The following is a 22606-nucleotide window of genomic DNA, read 5'->3' on the forward strand; positions in this document are numbered from 1 at the left end:
TGGAGGTTCCTTAATAAACTAAAAATAGAATTACCATATGACCCAGCAATCCCACTAGTGGGCATATCCCCAGAGAAAACCATAATTCAAAAAGACACATGCACCCCAGTGTTCACTGCAGCACTATTTACAATAGCCAGGTCATGGAAGCAACCTAAATGTCCATCAACAGATGAATGGATAAAGAAGATGTGGGACATATATACAATGGAATATTACTCAGCCATAAAAAGGAATGAAATTGGGTCATTTGTAGAGACGTGGATGGATCTAGAGACTGTCATACAGAGTGAAGTAAGTCAGAAAGAGAAAAACAAATATCATATATTAACACATATGTGTGGAACCTAGAAAAATGGTGCAGATGAACCTGTTTGCAAGGCAGAAATAGAGACACAGATGTAGAGAACAAATGTATGGACACCAAGGAGGGAAGGCGGTGGGTGGTGGTGGTGGTGGTGTGATGAATTGGGAGACTGGGATTGCCATGTATACACTGATGTGTATAAAATAGATAACTAATAAGAACCTGCTGTATAAAAACAAAAATTAAATTAAACTAAAAAAAATAGAATTTGCCAATTGTTTTTTCCAGTCTTTGTACTTATATTTGTCTTTATAAGTATAGCCAATGTATAGTAGAGAAAAATATAAACTGATTATTTCCTTAACATTTATTAGATAGTAGTTTTAATGGAATATATTCTACCTTCAGAATCTAGCATAGGGAAAAAAGTCATCTAAAACTTGTCCATAAAACCACACACACTTGTGTTGAGTTTCCACATAGTTTTAATGCACAACTAAAATCTGATAATTTAACAGGGTATTTTGAAATGTGATTTTAAAATCTACCAATTCCTTTTTAAGTATTTCACCTTTGGCAACATGCTTTTGTTGGTTCATGTGAGATTTTTCCACCTGATGGTACCCCCAATTGAATGCAATCCTCTCATTCTTGTGATATATTCAATTATTTTCATAATGGTGCCAAGTGAAAGTTGTTGTATGGTGTATACACTGACATAATGAAAATACAACAGCAACAGCAATGACAGTCGCTAATGTGTTTAGCGCTTATCTGGTCCCAGGCACGGCTCTCGATTCTTCACTTTTGATAACTGTTAATCCTCACAATTCTGTGATGTTAATAGTATTATGATTCTGACATTCTACTTACAAATGTGGAGTGACGCTAAGAGATTTTAAACTTGTATGCAACTTTCAAGCTTAGAGTTTAGCACAGTTTATTTACTTTTACCAAAAGACTTATTTATATAAAGGCTGCATTAGTATTTCCCTAGCATAGTTGCCAAGAATACTCTTGATTGTAAACAACGGATTTGATTGATTCATTTTTTCAATGCATTTTGATTAATTTCCTATACCAGGAAATTATTAGACCCACACATACATGCATGTATCTAATATGTTTCCCCTAAGTCAAAGAAATGTTAAACAGAAAAAAAGAAAAAAGAAGTGATCTAAACCATTCACTATTCTAAGCATAGTCATAAAATCACAGTAAAGAATAGACATTATTAAAGATTAATTTAAGAAAAGTTTTCCAAGCATAAATGAATGAATTTAGCACCAAACCAAACTATATATTGTGTTCACTCAAAATTTTTTTAAATGTAATTATTTACCCAAAAAAAGATACATCGTAAAACTTCCAAGAAAGTAATAGTATATTAACATTTCAGGGTAGTTTTTTTCTAAAAACTGTTCCAAACTCGAATGTAATAATTGTCTTATTTCAATCAGTCTAGCGTCATCTTGTAATTTTCAACATAATTCAATTTCATAACACTTGTTCATAGATGCGTACAAATTTACTGTGCGGCCAAATATTATGGCATTCTCTTTTCTTCCTGCAATAGATTTATGCAACAGAAAAGGAAGAACATACAGGAAATAGTCACTTTTAACAGATGTCTTAGTTTGAAAAAACTTAAGTCAGTTTAGAATTAAAAATGAAAGCCCACTGGTTGAACTGAGGCATATTTGCATCTGTTATTAATGTTTGAGTTACACACTAAAGACAAGATTATTCATCAGTCCCTCATACAATATGTTAGTAAATGGGATTTTGGTTAGGAATTTAATTGCATAAAGTCTGTCTCTAGAAGCTTCCAATTCATTCAAAATAAGCCTTTACAGTGGCCTGAACTGAATTAAAACAGTTACCAACACCAAAGAGAACTTCTTGATTTTATTATGAAATGCTTGTATGAAAATCTGTGAACATAAAAGGGAGGTCTCTGCCACCCCATTGTGATTAAACAGTAGTCCTTTTCTTCTTTTTTCCTTTCTGTTTCTTTTTCCTCTCTTTTCAAGCAATGCAGGGTTATGTGAAGTATTTATTTAATCATATAAAGAAAACTGAGTTAACTTTAAAATAAAAATAAAAGATGTGATAGCTCAGGTTAGATTTATAAATAAATTCTCAGGTTAGAATGAGAAATAATTCTGAGTACTGGAAAGTGTGATGAGAACTTGAGTGACCATTCTGAAAATATGCACGAAGCTTATACCCAAATGATTAGGGTCATAAGCTTAAGCAGAGCACCCCACTGTTGCCTGTACAGGGTTTTACTAATGGTCTGATAATGGGGAGGGGTGGTCAGCATGGAGGTTCTCGTAATACTTTAGAGTGGTGTGAGTACGACAGTCACTCATTAATTACTGCCCTCTTGTCAACTCACACACTAGATTACTGAGCAAACCTCACTGTCTTCACAATGGTCTCATAGTTACAGAACACTGTCTTGGAGAATTCTTTAAGAGGAGTTATTCAAAATTCTTGGATTCTACTATAAATTTGCAGTAAAACTTCCTGTCTTTCAGAGGATTAAAATGGAGATTGGGAAATATTCAAAGGGTGGAAAAACAGGAGGGGGGTAAGATTATCAACAGTTCAACCTCTGATTTCATTGTAGGCAGCATTAATAAATCATATTGCTTAAAAATAGTACCATAGTAATCACCTTAAAGGTATTAACACACATGAAGTTATATCTCTGTTTTCACCTTTGCACTTGTTTTCCTTTTTTCAATCCCCTTTTACCCACTTCCCTGGCTTTTACACACATATCAGGGTCTAAGGAGAGGGCTCCCTGTTGTTTCAAAATACACTGAGATACTAAACTCTGAGGCTGACAGTAAAAAGTCACTTCACTTCAAACGAGCACCTCAAAGTAGTGCACGTTAATATGCACTTCTATGGAAACAACTCTTTCTGGATTTCAGCTTAAGCTTCTCCATATGATTTTTCTCAAAGGCTCCCTTTTAAAACCATCACTACCATTTATTATCTTCTTGTTATATAAACTGTTACTTTTGTTTCATCACAAATCTCTGCCTGCTTATTAGCAACCCTGCCACTACTATCAGATGACATTTGTTTTACTTAATGCATGTAGTTTTAGAAAAAAATTATGGAACTGCTATTACTGCATCATATGAAAAAATTCCAAGGTACATTTAGCTGACACTGCGTCAGCTGCTATTTAAACTGGGCTCAGCTAATGGACTTTTAATGTCAGCAGGGTTACGTGCAGTTACTGGCTATTAGCAGAAATGGCTCCTTTCTATAAAAATCACTTTTCCTCAAGTGTGTTGTTTGAACATTCCTTTCCCTAATTTAGTGACTGTCACTGAATGCAAAACAAACTCAAGGACTGTGGAATCCACTCTTATCTTTAAGACCCTCTTTTTAACCTTGCAATTCAGCATTCAACAGGAAACCTCTCTCATGAGCATTTAGACTTGCAGTCAGAAAACTTTGCGGGACATTATTATTACTTTGCTCTTCTTAACAGAGTATTACATATTTTCTTATGAAAACCCCATATCATCCATGAACATATCATGTGTAACACAGGAAACAATTCCCTGCACACTAGAATTTATTGCATCTTTAAAAATCCTAGCTCATAAATGCCAAGTGATGTGGAAACATATGGCAATAATTAACATTTACATATTGATGTGTCATGTAAATATATATTAATCTGCATTTAATACAATATTAAAAATAAGCAAGAAAGTATATTATCCCTCTATGCGCAATTAAATTTTTTATATTCTTTCATTAGTAACAACCTTTCTCTTCCCCCCTCAACTAACTTTATCTTCATTCATTTAAATCAAGGTATCAATGGATGTAATGGAGATATCTGGAAATAAAGCCACCTGTATGGCACCTGAGGGACTCCAAGAAAATTAAACATTCTGCAGCCTAGAAACATAACTCCATTTTATTAACTCCATTTTATTTTTTATAAAAAAATTTTATTCAAATCATCACCGAATTCAGGGGAAAACAACACAACTGACTTTGCCTTCAATCAGCCCGATCCTAAGAGGTCACCTCAGGCAGGGTGCTTACCAGAGGAAACTTTGTCTCTCCTGAAGAGGGGGTTCCCATATGTGAATGAAGGACTTTACACATGCACACAGGAGAGCTGACCTCCTTTGGTCAAAAGATTATAGTCTACTGTGTAGGAAAATACAGAAGTTCTTCTCCACCTGTTTGAAATAAACCAGTGAATGTGGAGACACCCCAGTCTCTGTCATCTGGAGGACAGGAAGAAATTGTTTCTATCAGATAAGCCACCACACGAATGAGGCAGAGGTATCTCTATTGTACACTATTGTAAACAACTTAGCTACTGGTCGGCAACGAGGCACTTTTTGCAGAAAAGAATATAATTTTGCAGTTAGAAACCAGTGATGAAACCTCATTTCCTATCCAATGACTACTTATGAATTTTTTTTTAGTAAATTTTGTTTTCATTTGTTTGATAGGTTTTGCTGTTTTTTAAGGATATTACCAAGGCTGTTTGAAAATAAACTCTCCTAAAACAAAACAAGTTACACACACACACACAATTTGTGCAAGCCTATGTGTGTATGTGTGTGTGTGTGTGTGTATAGACATATATATATATATGCTCACAGAGAATTACTGAACTATATATATGTCTACTTCTTGTAACTCTTCACTCCATTAAGAGTATGCCTAGAAATACCCTGCTAGGAAATAATTCCATAGTTATTTAATTTGATTTAAAAAAATGTGCGGGCTTCCCTGGTGGCGCAGTGGTTGGGAGTCCGCCTGCCGATGCAGGGGACGCGGGTTCGTGCCCTGGTCCGGGAGGATCCCACGTGCCGCGGAGCGGCTGGGCCCGTGAGCCATGGCCGCTGGGCCTGCGCGTCCGGAGCCTGTGCTCCGCAGCGGGAGAGGCCACGACAGTGAGAGGCCCACGTACTACAAAAAAAAAAAAAAAAAAAAAAAAAAAAAGTATATCTTTCATGTGATCATCATTTCTAATAAATCCAATAAATTGATTACCCCCATCCCTATTGGGAAAACATATCTATTGTTAAAACTTTTGCTAGCCATCCTTCTTCTCTATTTTTTGATCAGGTTATAGGAAGTAAGCTCTAACTTTCTCCACTGTGGTGTGTGTGTGTGTGTGTGTGTGTGTGTGTGTGTGTGTGTGTATAACAATAATAAACATATATTTTGATCAATATATAAGAGAAAGATATTGGCAACATTTCCTAAAAATGTAATTATATTAAAGACAAAACTCCATTTAAGCAAATTCTTTTCTGGGACAATTGTCCTTAATAACTCCCATATAATCCTAAGAATGCTTTTCAATTTCTGATGTACAGGTGAGATTTAACCTACAACGCTGACATTATTAATGACACTGTTTAAGAGCAGCTGAGGAAATATCAATGCATTTTATAAAGACCTTTGAAGGATTCTGTGTATCAGTGATTTAAGTCTAGATTTCTCAAACAAGTACATCCTGCTCAAACAAGTTCAAGTAAAATCCAAACGTAACTTCTTTCAAAAATACATCTTTTAAATACTTTAGAAACTCTTTTGCTCTGTTAATTGAAGTAGGTATGTATCAAGACTCTATTTATATAAAGGTTCAAGTCAGAGTGCCCGTTGAATAATATTATGATGAAATACTGATCTTAGGTCTCTACTCCGATAGCACAAGCAATAAATCATTGGAACATGCCTGTTTTTCCTCAGCTTCTGAGAGCAGTTTCTGAAATGGGCTTCTGTTTCCCACCAAGTTGCATGCTCTGTGGGTGATGGCTGTAGTAGGTTGAGAGGAAAATGTCTTAGGCTCTTTCAATCCTTGAATTTGATCCTTAACACATTTTAAACCTCATACTGTCTCATCAGCTTATGGAGATAAAGAAGGAAGAAGGAAAGTTGATAAAGAAAATGACAGGTAACGTAATTACTGTTTTATTTAGAATGACTCCAAGATTGCTGCTTGACAAACTTGCCTCTTTCCACTGGGTGGCTACAATGTGGATATTTGGCAACCTCTTTATTCAATGGAAGATAAAATATATCATTTTCCCTTAGCAAAAGCTAAATTCAAATGTCAACATATTTCACACAGACATAATGCTTAAAGTGAAATTACCATTATTTGCTATGTCTTTCCAATCATAAAGTTTTTGTTGTGGTAGTAATCTGGTTATTTGTTTGGTTTGGATCAGGGATAACACAGGACTTTGACAATCACTTATAATAAAACAGCAACAGTGCTTTCCTCACTGACTGTCACTTTTTGCTCCTGTAAAAGTTAGAGAATACCATTTGTTAAAGCGTAGTCTTTGATCTAGATCTTGCAATGATTTTTTAGGTTCTTGAAATTCCAAAAAGATATTAGAATCATCTAAAATATTCAATTTGAATACAAAAAATGAACTTGCAAATTCATAGAGACTAGAATAGTCCCCAACTGTTCCCCTTTACTTTTATCTGATACATTAACATATTTCACTATGCCTGTACTTTATAAGAGGATATTATTACACCACAGGTCCTATCATATTGCACTAAACTTTTATTGTCTACGAGAATATACATTATGCACTATTTTAAAATAATTTTCTGTACAAATGGTATACTTTACTTCTACACCACTCTTTCATATTTTATATTAGGCACACTAATTTTCTTGAATTTTGAATCCATTTCTACTCATAGATATATTTACCCTTATAATTGGGCTACAGATGCATTTTAATGTACAAGCACTAATGTGTTTTTACTGGAAATGAATGTTCATATATAAGGTTTTTATTCCGAACAGAGAAAAAAAAGAGAAGACAATCAATTACATGTGAGTTCAGTCAGTCCATGATTAAATAATCAATTAAGACATTGACTAAAACTGAGAAATGTTAGCATTCATCAATAAACTTGTTAAACGTGCTGAGGGAGTTTCAGTTGTTTAACATCCTTAGTTAGAAGAAGAGATACTACACGTTCATCTACATGAGGCATTTTTATGGCTCTCATAATTGCTGAGAAATGCATCTAGCCACAGGACCCAAATGACAATGATTAATGAAGATAAAACCCTTATCCTCACAACATTTTAAAATAAATAAGACTGGTAACTCTGGAGTTAAATTTGATTAATCAGTATCATCTGTTAACGTGATTATTTGGTGCCCTCATATTTTAAGTAAGAACTGTAACAGGTACATCAATGAAATGAAGTCTCACCTGTCTCCTCTCTCTCTCGTTCCACTAGCACACTGGCAATGAGACATGGTTAGTCATTTAATTAGAAAAGGGTATTCCCCAAACATTGGAGTTTTCAGATGTTAGGCTTATACTTTTGCCACACAAAGCACTTTTGAATCACTGCTCACTGCTCATAAAAGGTATACTGACATAAGGACAAATATCTGCATATTTGGCATTTTCAAAGCTACAGCTCACTTTCCAAATTATAACTTCAATTTAATGTCACAGTAACTTTAACACTACGTGTAGAAGGCTAGATATGTTTTAAGTACCTGGAGATACTCTTCTGTGTCTTTCAAAACCTCATTATATAAACCTTAGGGAGCAACTTTTTGGGGGGCAGGAATACTCAAAGTGAGAAACCACATTAAAACTTCAACCCAAAACTCATTTTAATTATAAAATTATAACAATATTTCTAACATTTTGTTTAAAAAGAGTCCAGATATTTGCAACAGAATATATTGGGCTGGCCACAAAGTTCCTTCAGGTTTTTCTGTAAGATGTTACGGAAAACCCAAAGGAACTTTGTGGCCAACCCAATATGTTTTAGGTTATCATGAAAAGGCAGAAATTCTTCTGAGAGTTCTAACCAGGTAGAGAAGAAAAAAAAAAAAAAGATACTATTTTTGATCTTGTTAGCTCATAAATTACTATAAAGTTTTTAAATTAAAATCTCCACAAATTTAGAGATTATAAATATTTAAAATAAGATAAACTATAACTTTTTAAATTACTGGATTTCTTTTTAAAAACTAGAAAAAAGGAGACAGTAGATCTATTAATACTGCTCAAGGCAAACTTACGGTACTTCAAAAAAGTTACATAAAACACAGCACTGAGTTTCTGTTCTAGTTTAAACATCCTTGAACTAAGTGAGTGATACTGGAACAATATCCAAGGTCTCAGATTCATGGGGCTCTCTTCCACAAATATATAAGCAGTAACAAAACCAAATAAAATCTGAAATCAAAGAAGATCCCATACATTGCTTTAAGGAGCTAGGTTAAGAAAGAAAAAGAATGAGAAATTTGGGGCTCTCTAACTGCAGACCAAGCAATCCAAAAATAAAAGCAGAATGAAAATACTATAAGAGAAAGATGTGTCTTAACTCTAAATAACATAAAACCCCCACAAATGTCTAGTTTTATCTTAAATTCTGCTAGAAAACAACATCTATACCAAGCATAAGGGAATTCCCTCGCTGTCCAGTGGTTAGGACCCAGTGCTCTCACTGCCAGGGCCCCGAGTTACATCCCCCGTCGGGGAACTAAGATCCTGAAAGCTGCATGGCTCAACAACAACAACAACAAAAAATACACCAAACATGAAAAAAATAGCAATAACCATTAAACAAATAGAAGTAATTAAATGTGACACTTTCAAAATATATATTATCTAGATTATTCATGTTGTTCTAAGTTATGATGCTGAAACTTTCTATTGCAAATATAATTTGAATATATGAAAGTCCTGGTGAATTTGCTTTGCCTTCAAGTCAACCTATTTTTCTATATGGTAAGTCCCCTACATATGATCCTTCAAGCTGAGAACTTTTCAAAGATGTGAACGTGCATTCACATGTCCAATCACATAAGTTATTCACATGCCTGCTGTACACTGTCACGTGTATGCATCCTCTACAAGTGGTTGTGCTTTTGTGTACTTTACTGTACAGTACTGTATAGAGTACAGTATCCTTATTTCAAGCCCAGGATGTCCGGAAGCAAATGTAAAAGCAGCGGTGATGTAGCTGGTACTACTGTACTTTACAAGGCACCATACTGTAAAAGGAAAAATGTTTTCTTTATATTTTGTGTTTGTTCATTTTTTTATGTACTATTTGTGTGGAAAGTATTATAAACCTATTATACTACAGTACTATATAGCCGATTATGTCAGTTGGGTACCTCGGCTAACTTTGTTGGACTTAACGACCGCACTCTCGGAGCAGAACTTGGTATATAGGAGACTTACTCTATTTTTTTGTGTTGTTTTATCATGTATTCAATTATGATCCTTAGATACACTTGTGTCTTTTTTTTTTTTTTTTAAGAAAAACAATCCACATTTGCATAAAGGGCTGGTTTTCTCAGAACCATTATCTGAAAACATGGAACTTGCATGGTTTTTTTTCATAAAAGTGTTTACGGATTTATACAAAGTTATCTTTCAATATTCATGGTAAAGACAGAAAGTCAAGAGTGGAGGTTGTAGCCAGGACTTAACAGGCTGTGACTTAAAATGGCATTTTTAGAACTGGTATTAGGTTAATTTTCCCAGATTGTGCAGAAAGGAAGAAATGTGGCTATGAAAAGAGAAAGCTTCCCACAGGCTGTTCAAAGAACCACACCATATCCAGGAGTTTGCAGTACTTTGGAGCATCTCCTCAGACAGCTCCATTTGTTGTTTTGGGGGGAAGCAGTGTCTGCAGCAATCCCTACTCTGAGTTCAAAATTATTGACCCTTAATTTCTTTAACTTCTAGATTTCTTTGCCCATGGTTTACAGAGTTGGAAGCCAAAGAATTCTGCTCTACATACTTCAGATGCATTAATTCATTCAGCCCTAATATGACTTACAGTATATCTTACCCTCATTTTATACCTGAGGAAACTGAGGCACAGAGATGCTAAATAGTTCACCAATGGCCACACAGCTAGGAGGTGGTGGAGGCAGCATTATGAGGCAGTTGTAAACACTAAACTAACAGGCAGGAGGGGCCACTAACAGCCTCTAACATGTGGCCCCCCAAAGCCAGACCGATTACATATTAAATCTAAGTAAGATTTAATAAGACAGTTACAAATGCAAACTCAGCTTTAAGAACAACCCACTTCCAACCAAACTGCCACCCTGAAGTTTCTCGGCACAGAAATCATGGAACTCTTGCTACCACTCACACGACAACCCTAGCTAGTCCTATGTTTACTAACATCGGATGCTTAAATCCAGAAGATACTGTACCTAGTCCCACTGTCATATTTCAGAAAGTAAATGATAATTATATGCTTGTAAGTCAGTCTTCCTCGAAGGGTGAAACTGTCTCCTCAACTCCGTGTCCCTAACAAACAGCATACAGTGTGGCACATACTAAATGCACAATAATTGTTCAGAACTTTACTTCTAATAGCACACGCTATCCAAATGAGCTAATGGATTTCTAATTCGTGGGGATGTGAACAGGTCTGTTTTTAACTGCCACAAACACCAAAGTCAAACTGAAACAGATATAGGCTAAAAGAGCAAGGGAAGAGCACTGCCTCAATCCCCACCCCACAAGCGTCCCCATTATCTTCCAGGAGTGGCTGCGGCCTGTAATTTTAATGTTTCTTCTCAGAGTGACTCCCTCGCTGCCCCAGCAAAGCCATGACCCAAATCTGAAAAGTGCCAAACGCAGTTAAGGCACTCGGGCTATTTGCGCTAATTGGAGAACCCAGCATATATTAGAGAACCGTTATTTTTAAGTCTCAACAATAATTCTAAGCAAGCTAAGAGTTTGTTTAGGAGAGCTTGGTGCCTCCCTCAGGTCCTTAGCGGGGGGGTTGCTCAAAAAGAATCACTATGATGCCTGATCAGGACAACCAGACTACAATGAGAGATGCTCTAGGACCCTGTCTTGTTGAATTTGGAATCCCCAGTATCCAGAACACAGAAGGCCAGGAAGTCAATAAATGTTAACAATTTAATGCTTCCTCATTCTCTGCAAGTACTTGAAAAGTTTGCTCTCTGAAGCTTTTTAAGTATTTCCTAAGCTAGAATACATGAAATTATTGTTCTAAACAAAGGTAAACTAGCCTACCTTTCCTTACTGCAAATTCCAAATGTGAATTCATCAATTTACTCTGCCCTTAAAATAGAAAAATATATAGTATACTTGTCATGAAATTCAATCTTTCATGCCAAGTGTCTATTTGTACCACACCAATATGCATAAATGCATGAAAGTAATTTTTACTCTTTTCTCAGAAGAAGTATATTGTTTTAAAAACATTACAAATTATCTTACAATAATAGAGAATTATCCCAATATAATTAGAATCTTCAGTAATTTCCTGTTCTGAGTTTGGTGGTGTTAACACTCATAACACTAGTTGGTGCTAGATAAGCGGAATATCAATGCTGTGTAAATCCAGAAATAAAATGCATTTATAAAACAGGATGGCCCTAATTCTGAAACAAACTGATCACACACACACACACACACACACACACACACACACACACACACACACGCTGCCTTTTCCTGGTAAAATCTTTCATTCTTGAAAGTCAGAAACACCACAAATTCCCCGGAGCTAGGAGTTCCCAGCAGTCCTGAACGAAACAATTAGAACATAGCCAGAAAGGAGAAAGCTGTTGCCTAAAGTCTAGAGAATCTCCCAAGGATCTGTTTAAAATGACTGCTGTCTTCAAACCACAGTTACAAAATGAAGTACACTCACAAATAACACCCATTATGCTTTTTTTATCTCAAACATCTGTTATTTTCTTGGCTCTCTCTGAAGACAACACATATTTCCTAAAACTTCCAATTTTCTAGTAGCTTTCCAACAACAGAATAAAAACCTTTTCCACAGTGTAAAATGCTTAAATTAACCTTCTCATCTTAACTGCATACATACTTCCATCCATAAAAAATAGTTTATTCCCATCTTTAAGTCCTCAGCACAAGGAAAGGGAGCAACAGCATCTTTGATTTACCTAGTGATCTAGTCCGAAGAGAGAGGAGAAAGGAGAAGACATTAGAAGGAAAGGAAGGTCTGACTATCAGAGAATTATAGGAGTGTGACTCTGAGAAGAAAGTGTCTGTATTAGTAGTTCAATAGTAAACAGGCTAGGGGAATGGAATAGAGTGATAGTGATAGAAGCTGAAAGTAGGGTTTGGTGCTTTGTACATTTTTGATATGTAACACAACACAGGAATAGCTGGTATCCTGCAACATGGAAGAAAACAAAGATTAAAGTGGTGGAATAGTGTCTCTCAAAGACCACAGATTCAAACATAAATAGTTTGCTCACCAGGAACTGAAAGAAAAAAATATATATACTAAACGGAGAACAGCAGTGAAATGCACACACCCAAAAGAATGCATTTAATTTTTCCACTTAAGATCAGAAGAGTAGGTTCAGTACTCAATCTCTGGCTTGCCTGGTCTGCAAGATGAAAAAAGTGTAAGTGGCAAACGCTCAGTCTGTCCTGACCGTCTTTTCTTTTCATCTCTTCTCCCTTCTTCTTTCAATATTAACCCACTCACAATCTCCTGTTTGGTTATCTTTATTGATCCTTTTTCCTACCCAGTCTTTTTAATTTGGCTGTAGGAAGCTCTCGGCAGGGATCCTATGTCTCCTATTCCGCATCTTTGGGGACTTTACCTTGTCCTTTTCCCAAACAGTTCTCTCACCGCCTGGTCCCCCTCCCGCTCCCACGCTATAGCTTAGTCCTTTGTGCGCCCAATAACAGCAGGCGAATTCCACAGGGAGTCACGCGGTTGAGTCCACAGCAATTCATCAGGTTGCTCCCTTCAACTTCCAAACACCCCCTCTAAGCACCCTCAGCAGCCGTCCTGAGAACTTCTCCCAATTTCAAGAACCTGCAATAAGTTTATGATTCTCAGCGGAGACTCCTTTGTAAAACGGACAGGCAGATGAGCTTTAGACATACGACTGAGAAAACCAGGGCCGAACCTCGGGGATGGGAGGCATGTGGCAAGAAGGGAAGGAAGGATTTATGAGCGTGGCTACTTAGCGAGGCAGCAGGACAATTTACTCCCGAAGTAGCTGTGGCTAATCCGCAGAGCCTCGCTGATCACTTACCTCCCGACCCGGAACACACTAGCCTACGCTCAGCGCCCCCCTCCGCCTCCAACGCCCTGGTCTCCAGCGCCTCCGCGGATCTGAGGGGATGCTGTCGGTAGCCTCCGGAGTGTCTGAGCATCTCTGGGGAATCGAGGCTATCGCCGCACCTCCTCTGCTTTCCAAGTTTGGAGCGAGTGTATACGAGAGGATGGGATGCCCGGATTACCTCCGAACGCTTGCAGAAGCTTCCTCCATCCCCCCCGCCCCCCATCCCAAGGAAGAGCTGAGCTCCCTCCCCTGAGCCAGCGACCGCCACCAAACTGGGCGGTAAGACCCAGGTGGGCCCTCGGCTTGGCCAGAAGGTGGCGGGGGCGCTGGGGGCGCTGGGGGCGCTGGGGGCGCAGACGACCCGAGAGAGACCCAGGGGAGGGGCGCCTGGGCTCCTTCCTCTTCCACTCAGCTTCCCAGGCTCGGGAGGCTGGGATTTGCCTCTATCACCTCACCCTCGGAGGGCGAGAAGGAAACTAGGCAACCAGCCCCCGGGCCTCCCCTTCTCCCTTACCCACCCGCAACTCCTGGCCGAGCTTCTCCCCCATCCCGGTTTTGCCCAGGGCCCCGGACACTTATTTTCAAGCTCAGACGCATCAAATTAAAATGTCAGAGTTATAAAGTGGCCGGTTACCCCGGGGAGTTTCGGATTTGATTTGAACGACCAGTCCGTTTCCTCTAGAGCCGGGGCGGGGCTGGGGGGGGGCGGCGGCGGCAGGGGGGGGGGTACGTTTCTCCGTCGCCGGCTGGGAGGGAGAGCCGGAGAGGAGAGGGTAAGAGGGCGGAGGAGGCGCGCACACCCCGGGGCCTGCTGCGGGCTGCGGCGCGCGGGTCCGGGGGCGCCGCGAGTCTCCGCAGCGCCCCGAGCAGCAGCCCAGGGCCACCGGCGCCAGCGGGTCCCCGGCCGCCACGGACACGTTTCCGTAGCGGAGCGCCCTTCAGCGTGTGGCGCTCAGAGCCTCGGCGAGGATGCGGCAACCCCCGACGTGGCACAGCGCGGGGAGCCTCTGCGCGTCACGGGGCCTCTACTGCAGGCCACGCAGCCACCCGCGCCCAGAGTCTCTCCAAACCTCGCTGTGCGCAAGGTAACAACAACGTGTGAGCGTGCAGCAGAAAGTGCAAGAGACACGCAAGAGACACATGCCCGGAGACAGACGTGGGTCCGACACCCCGCGCGTCCGGGCCCCTCCGTGCCCATCTCGGAAGGCAGATTCACAATCATCCTAACCAAAGCGTCCTGACTAGTTGGGAAAGTAGAATTTAAAGTGGTTTCCAGTTGAGGGAGACGAGGCGGGTTCAGGAAGCCAGGGGAAGTGGGGAGGAGGAGAGGAAGACGCGAAGGGAGGTGGCGCGGAGCTCGGCGCACCCCTTACCTTGCGCGGCCGAGCCGGTGCCGCTGGCGCTGAGCAGGGCCAGGGCAGGTAGCACGAGCATCTGCAGCACGTATCCCAGCCCCAGTCCGCAGCGGGCCGCTGTCGCCCGCAGACCTTTCCTCATCGTCGACAGAGGTGCGCCGGCGGGAGGCACACACGGAGGAGCGCCGACAGCGTTGAGCCCCGCCGGGCAGCAGCGGAATCCGAGCACCGCGAAGCTGTCTGAAGGAGTAACGACGACCGAGCGCCACACTCCACTTTCTCCAAGGGCAGGGGCCAAAAGGGGGTGGAGAGGCGGCGCTGAGGAGGAGTTTGGAGGGCCCGCTTTCCCTGTGCCTGCTAACAGGCGGCTCCGTGAGCGGCGGCTCTGCCCCCACTTGGGAAGTCCGGGAAGGCGCAGGGCGGCCACCTCGCCGCTCCCCTCGGCAGCGGGAGCAGCCGCAGCTCCGCCGCGCGCCGAGCCCGGACTGTTCCCCGGGTCCCCTCGCCGGTGCCGAACACACACAGGCACGCGGGGCGGGGGGCGGGCGGAGGGAGAGAGCAGGAGGAGGAGGGAGCGGAGGGAGGGAGTTGTGCACAGCGAGGCGCTCCCGTCTCGGGGTTCTCACGCGCGCGGAGAGCCTTCCCGGCTGCGGCTGCCGGCTGGCCGAAGAGGGTCACCTAGTAGTGCGGGGCGCACAGGCGCGCCGAGGGGCTCGCCCAGGAGGCGTGGAGGGCCCAGCCCAACTCCGCTGGGACGTAGGAGGCGGCGGGAGCGCGCCCGCCCGCCCGCGTTAGGCAAGCGAGGACTGCGGGAGCGGCGTGCCCGGAGCCGGAGGTGGAGAGCGGCTGTTGGTTTCTCTGCGGAAGCTGAGGCGAGAGCGACCTGAGGAACGGAGCGTATTGGGAGCGTGGGAGCGCGCCGGCCTCACGCCGTGCGCCAGACCGGGACTTGGAGAGCGCAGCGGGCGCGCCCCGAGCCCCCTGGCTGTGTCCGGTGGAGCTCAGTCTGCCGCCTCCCAGCTCCTCCACGGCGCCGCCAGAGCCTGAACCAGACTCCCCGGGACTGGACTCGCTCTACGACTTCGGGTCTTGCGGTTGATTAGGCGGGGGGTGGGGGTGGGGGGGGAGGTGTCGGGGGGGGGGGTGTCGGGCTCGAGCTGAAGTCCTGCGGGGCCGGGAAGAAGGCGTGAAGCTTTTGCAGAGCCCCAGCCCGCGGCAGTCTTGGGGTGGTCACACTGCTTTATGCTCTGGGTGCCTATGACTCCTCTGTAGTGGAACAGAAACCAAAAGCTCAAGGAAACCTCATTCTTCAACAGAGCTTTATTTTCGTGGCCAGCACCTTGGTGGCTGGCAAGGTTGAGTATGTAAAGAGTGGTGACATGATACCGGAGAAACTCCCAGAAACGATGCACAACAAAATTTGTAGATACTCACTTAAAGTGATGGTGGAACCTATGACATGTTTTCCAGATTCCTAGCGGTGTGTGTGTAAGGACTCAAACTGCAGTGCGTTTTTATTTTTCCTCACGAAAGAATTGCCTGGGTAACTGGGCAATTACCCTGTTGTGGATCCCTGTTGTAATGGTGAAGGGGAAATGTAAGAACGGGTGGATAAAATAAGAAAAGGAAAAAGTGGATGGATGGAAAGTCCAATACACATTGGCACACTGACCTTCCAGGAAGAAGAAAACCACTTCCCAAGATTATTACATTCCTAAAGTAATATTAAATAACATATCAGAGAAATTTTAAGCTCTTGGTGCCAAGGGGGGCAATGTGTAAACACACAGGCAGTAAGCTTGTGGTCTCATCTTGGCTGTGGTCCTAACTCATTCTGTTATCCTGGACAGGTCAGGTGAACTGCATGTCTCAGTTTCTCCATCTGTGAAATATTTTATTAGATAGTTTCAAAGCTAACCTCCATCTAAACCTTTAGCCAATAAGACCTGTCTTGGATGAGTCTGGTAGATCTGAAAAGGTCATTCTTGGCAAAGACATTGACAAATCTGGCCACTTCTTATTTCTGTGGAGGCACAGCCTGCCCTGCTAAAATCACGTCTCCCTCTTCAGCTTCCCTACACCAAGATACCAAGATATTTTGGTAAGAAGATCAGAAGTTCCTGTGTCAGACTGTCTGAGCTTAATTCTTAGCATTTCGTATTACTAGCTGACCGACATTGAAAAATAAAGCTTGATGCTTTAGTTTCTTAATCTGTAAGATGGGTCTATTAGCAGTAGTTATCTGCTAGGTTTTTGTGAGCGATAAATGAGTTAAACGTATGTGAAGTGCCTGACACATAAAATTGTTAGCTGCTGTTCTTATTTTTGAGGAAAGATTCCCATCAGCTGCATGCTGGCTAGACCAGTGCTGTCCAACAGAACATTCTGCAATGAGAAACATATTTGTATCTATGCTTTCCAAAATGGTAGTCATTAGACACATGTGGCTATTGAGCACCTGCAATGTGACTAGTGTGAATTGGGAATTTTTATGTAATTAATTAATTTTAATTGCCACATGGCTAGGGGCTATCATGTTGGACAGGGCAGCTCGGCCACTTATAACATGTCATTTATTTTGAGGATGGCATCAATAGAAAGGGTTCTGTTTATATTTCATACCTGTCTGTACAATTTTTTCCAAGAAGGACAGCAGCTTAAATACTAAGAAACCCTCACGTATACTCACTCTATGAACATCTAAAATTTGTTCATTCATTTGCCACTTTATTGGTTAGCTTTTCCAACTAGAATTTAACTCTTTAAGGCAGAGACTTTGCCTTGTTCACCATTTCAGCCCCAGCTCCAAACACAGAACCCAATGTAAAGTTACTGCTCAGTCAGTATTGGTTGACTGATTGCCAGAAAAGCTCAGCAGAGAAGAATCCTCAAAGTCTAGTTAGTTAAATAGAATTAAATTGTTACATAATTCTGTTTGGGTTATTGAAGTGCCCAATGACAGACACTGCATAAAATTAATGCTTTGAAAGAAAGAGTAAGAGACAAGGGGAAAAGTAGTTCAATACTGAAATTCAGTCTATAGAGAGCAGGAGACTGGTTTGAGAAATGGTATGTAGAGATGAGGTGCGAAAGACAGGGAAGAGTTAGTGCACAAGAACAAGGACAGGAAAAGTACCAGCAAATCAATCAGCTTTACCAAACAGGTGACTCTTCTGAAATCTGTAATTGCAGATGGAACTTGCCTTGTGTATCAACATCCTGCCTAGTTTTTTCTCTATGGAAGAGAGAATGCAGTGTTGCATAGGCCTCTGAGCTAGAACTGCTAATTTACCTCACTTAGATCTGGGCTCAGATGTCACTACTTAGAGATTCCTTCTCTGACCAATCTACCTAAAATAGCACCTACCATATCACCCTCAACTGCATATACCTGCTCTGATTTTCCATATAGTACTTATTTTTTAAAAACATATGCTTATGTTCAAGTATCATAGATGTATGTATGTATATGTATATGTATGTGTATAGGTATATGTATATCTGTTGAATACTCTCCAAAAGAATGTATGCTTCTCAAGGGGAGGAATTTTTTTCTTAACACTTTCGCTGGTCTATACCCAGAACCTAGAAAACTGCCTGGCTCATAATAGTTAGTCGATAAACATTTCTTTTTTTTTTTTTTTTTTTTTTTGTGGGCCTTTTTTTGTGGGCCTCTCACTGTCGTGGCCTCTCCCGTTGCGGAGCACAGGCTCCGGACGCGCAGGCCCAGCGGCCATGGCTCACGGGCTTAGTTGCTCCGCGGCATGTGGGATCTTCCTGGACCGGGGCACGAACCCGTGACCCCTGCATCAGCAGGCGGACTCCCAACCACTGCGCCACCAGGGAAGCCCGATAAACATTTCTTGAACATTGAATGGATGAATGAGAGCCAATGGATCTTAAAACTAAGTCCTCGATTAAAAATTCTTTTATTTCCCCCAAGACAAATTTTCAAACTATGAATAGGGTTTTCTAGTCGTTGGCTAAAATCACATGGGGGCAAATTTTCACAAAAATGAATTTAACTATGACTTTTTCAGGATTGGAATACTGAAGGTGTTTAAGGAACAGACATGAAATTCATCTCATTTTGAAAAATAAAAAGCTTCATTTAAATCCGTGTACAAGGGCTTCCTTTTTCTTGGCTGCAGTGAGTGGAGAATTAGCTCTGGGATCATAAACACCAGTGACAGGTGCTAATGGGAATTAAACATGCAAATCCCTGCATATCCCTCCAGAAATCTACACCTAGAAAAGTATGCTATTTAACATGGAGGCTGCTTAGTTATAGTATTATTTACTCTAAAGTAGTATGGAAAAAGTTTCCAGTTTAAGGGTTAAGACATAAAAAACAGTGAAGATGTATTTTAATTATAGAAATATTTTCTTTCATTTTATCTCGTTTGATTCTGCATTTTTTGTCTTTTTATATATTTTTAAAAATAAATCATATCAGAGATGTTATTAACTGGCAACGTATAAGAAGGAGGATTTTAGTGAATATAAAGAGGATAGTGATGAGGAAACTCACTTAGGAGTGGGGGGTTCATAGGCCTCAGGTAAAATTGCTGATAGACATCAACTGAGGAGAGCCAGATGGTCCAGATTCAATTGATTCAATGCCCATTCTCTGCCTCAGCCCACAGAAGGAAATTGGGCCTGCCATAAACCCATACACTCAGGGCCTTTATGCTTTATATTAATTGTATTAGACAAGACCCTTTAGGTTGCAAGTGAAGGAAACCCAACTCAAACCGACTTAAGCAAAAAAGATAATTTATTGCTGTACATAACTCAAAAGACAGATAAAAATATCTACGTTAATAATGGCTAGTGTTTATTGGTCACACACTGTGTGTCAGGCACTGTGCTAGGCTTTTTACATGTCCTATCTCATTTAATCCTCAAAATGAAGATTAAAGTACTATTATTATTATTAATTTTTTTTTTTTTTTTTGCGGTACGCGAGCCTCTCACCGTTGTGGCCTCTCCCCTTGCGGAGCACAGGCTCCGGACGCGCAGGCTCAGCGGCCGTGGCTCACGGGCCCAGCTGCTCCGCGACACGTGGGATCCTCCCGGACCGGGGCGCGAACCCGTGTGCCCTGCATCGGCAGGCGGACTCTCAACTGCTGCGCCACCAGAGAAGCCCTAAAGTACTATTATGATCCCCATTTTATACATGAGGAAACAGAGGGCTTAAGTAACTTTGCCCAATCTGATTTCAGGGATCATGTTCTAGATCCAAGAACTTAAATACCACCACGCACAGGACTTAGTTCCTCCCCAGTTGCCCCTAGTCTCTTGGTTCTGCTCTCCTCTGTTTCACAAACCCATGCTGTCCACACTGGGAAGTCTGGCAGCTCCAGGTTTATAGTGTCTTTAGCATTTATCAGTCTCAGCAAAAAGAGCACTCTCACTGGCATCTAGCGGACAAAATACCAGAATCATGACCCTGGCCTATGTTGGGACACATACCCAAACCTGAGCCAATCACCACGGCCAAGTGATTAGAATATACTGAGTGGCAAGGCCTGGATCATGTGCCAACTTTGGGGACCTGGAAACTTGGTTTTCCAGCAGGGAGAAGGGGTTCCCCAAGAGGAAAATCAGTATACTGAGAAGGAATAATTAATATGAAAGAACAGATGCCAAGAACATCGATGTAGGGCAAACAAAATAACTACGCCTATCCTGTGGTGTGGAAGGGGAGAATGAGTTCTTCTTCAAGCTTGAGTTTTGTGCCACGACACATCACTGCACCAAATGAAGAGATGAAGGACAGCTCCTAGTAGATGGCTTTTTCCATTAATTGGGAAAATTGAGTACTATTCAATTCAGTTCCATTCGGTTCAAAGCAATTCAATTTAAGTGCAAGTCAACTCAATTCAATTCAGAAAACCTTCACTCAGCCCCTGTTACATTGAGGCTCCATTCCGGGATCCCTGGCAAAGAATACTCATCAGTAAGTGTCCTTGTGCACCAAGGGTTTACAGTCTAACAGATCATATAGATGAATAAACCAAAGGATTTCACATAAATACAAAAATAAGGTGGAAATATAAAGATATGAGAAAATCTTAACTAGGGGAATCTGAGAAGACAATTACCCAGAAGGAAGACTTAAGCACTTGTGTATCAGTAATGATAAGCTTAACACAAAAGGTGTGTTCATCTCAAACAATAAGAAATCTGGGAGTGGGCACTTCAGAGCCACTTTGGACTAAAAGCAGCTCAGTTATGCTCTTTTCATGGCTTGGCTCATGTTCCACAATGTGTGACTTACATTTTCACAGTTTCGTGATGGCTTTTCTGCCTCCAGGCATCATGGTCCACTTCCCAGGAAGGAAGAAGAAGGAACAACAGGCCCTAGGGGATACAGCCAGCATAGCTGCCTTCCAAATCACATTTCTGGAACTTCTCAGCCCAAGAAGTTTGCATTTTCTCAATGGCCCGTCAAATGACCCTCCTAGACCAGTCATGTGTAGTGAATAAGGAAAAGGGTGCTGTGAATGCTGGCTGGATCATCTATGTTGGAGACAGTTCTATTGGAGAGAAAGGACAAGAGGAAGGCACAAAGAGAAAAACATGAAGACAGAAGATGACAGTTTATTTAGAGAATGTAAGTAGATGGAAAGTCATTCTTCTGTTTTTAGTTGAGTAAAAGGGAGGAAGTGTTTTCTATCATACTGGGAAATAAAAGGATGAAATAGACTGTATGCTTCAGTCCACTAGGGAGTATTTTTGAAAATTTAGGAGGTGGTAGCCCTGAGATAGCATCTTCTCCTCAAGGACTTTATAAATGAGGTGTAGAGATAATATTTACAAAAAAGAAGAAATAAAACAAAAAAGGAAAGATAACACAAAAGATTGAGAAAGGAGAGAGAGAAAGGAGGAAGTAAGGATGCAAGGAACAAAGGAAGGAAGAAAGGCAAAAGGAAAAGTAGAAAGAGAATAAAAACAAGAAATAAAGGAAGAGAAAGAAATTCCAGGGTGATTTCTGCATTTGTGTAGCAGGCTGTAATTGCTATAAGAGGGAGAAAACAATTAAAGACCCAATAAAAGTTAGAAGAAAACTAATAGAATATGTAATTTAGAATATTACTGGGGATAGGTATTATAACTTCTTGCTGACTAGAGCCCTTCAAATACTTCATTTTATTTTAAATTTATCTGCCAAACTGGACCACAGTTGTTTTTTTTCATGTTACAGATTGAAGAAATAAGATACTTTATGGAATGGTGGGAAGATTCTGAATCAGGAATATAGATTTAAGTCTCCATTTATCTAAGTTATTTGCTCAGATATTCCTGCAACTTCTTTGCACTTTAATTTCTTTGTTATAAAAAACAGAAACAAGGGCTTCCCTGGTGGCGCAGTGGTTGAGAGTCCGCCTGCCGATGCAGGAGACACGGGTTCGTGCCCCGGTCCGGGAAGATCCCACATGCCGCGGAGCGGCTGGGCCCGTGAGCCATGGCCGCTGAGCCTGCGCGTCCGGAGCCTGTGCTCCGCAACGGGAGAGGCCACGGCAGTGAGAGGCCCGCGTACCGCAAAAAAAAAAAAAAAAAAAAAGAAAAAAAACAGAAACAATATGAACACATAAAGTGCCCTGAAGATGAAATGTGTGTGAAGGTGCTTTGTAATGTGTCTGTACTTAGGACATTATTATGATAAGATATGTTCTGTATTGTCCATAGTACTTAATTTGCATAATCATCTAAGGAATAACATTAGTGATGTGGCTTTCCATACATGAATTATACCTTCTAAGTGTAACCTTGGAGCTCTTCTCAGTATCTTCCTCACTTTTTCCCACATC

General features: G+C 41.3%; 1 protein-coding gene across 2 annotated transcripts in view; it reads right to left on the reverse strand.

The window, feature by feature from the left end:
• The window catches only part of UNC5C (unc-5 netrin receptor C), a 392714-nt gene extending 375722 nt beyond the window's left edge, over nt 1-16992 (reverse strand). For both annotated transcript variants that reach the window (XM_059066537.2, XM_067035523.1), the window contains exon 1: nt 14808-16992. In XM_059066537.2, coding sequence (XP_058922520.1) covers nt 14808-14931 — 124 coding nt within the window. In that variant the 5' untranslated portion in view covers nt 14932-16992. The remainder of the gene's footprint in view (nt 1-14807) is intronic.
• Nucleotides 16993-22606: the final 5614 nt, after the last annotated feature.

The sequence above is a fragment of the Kogia breviceps genome, chromosome 6 (genome assembly GCF_026419965.1).
Source record: "Kogia breviceps isolate mKogBre1 chromosome 6, mKogBre1 haplotype 1, whole genome shotgun sequence".
Taxonomy (NCBI): Eukaryota; Metazoa; Chordata; class Mammalia; order Artiodactyla; family Physeteridae; genus Kogia; species Kogia breviceps.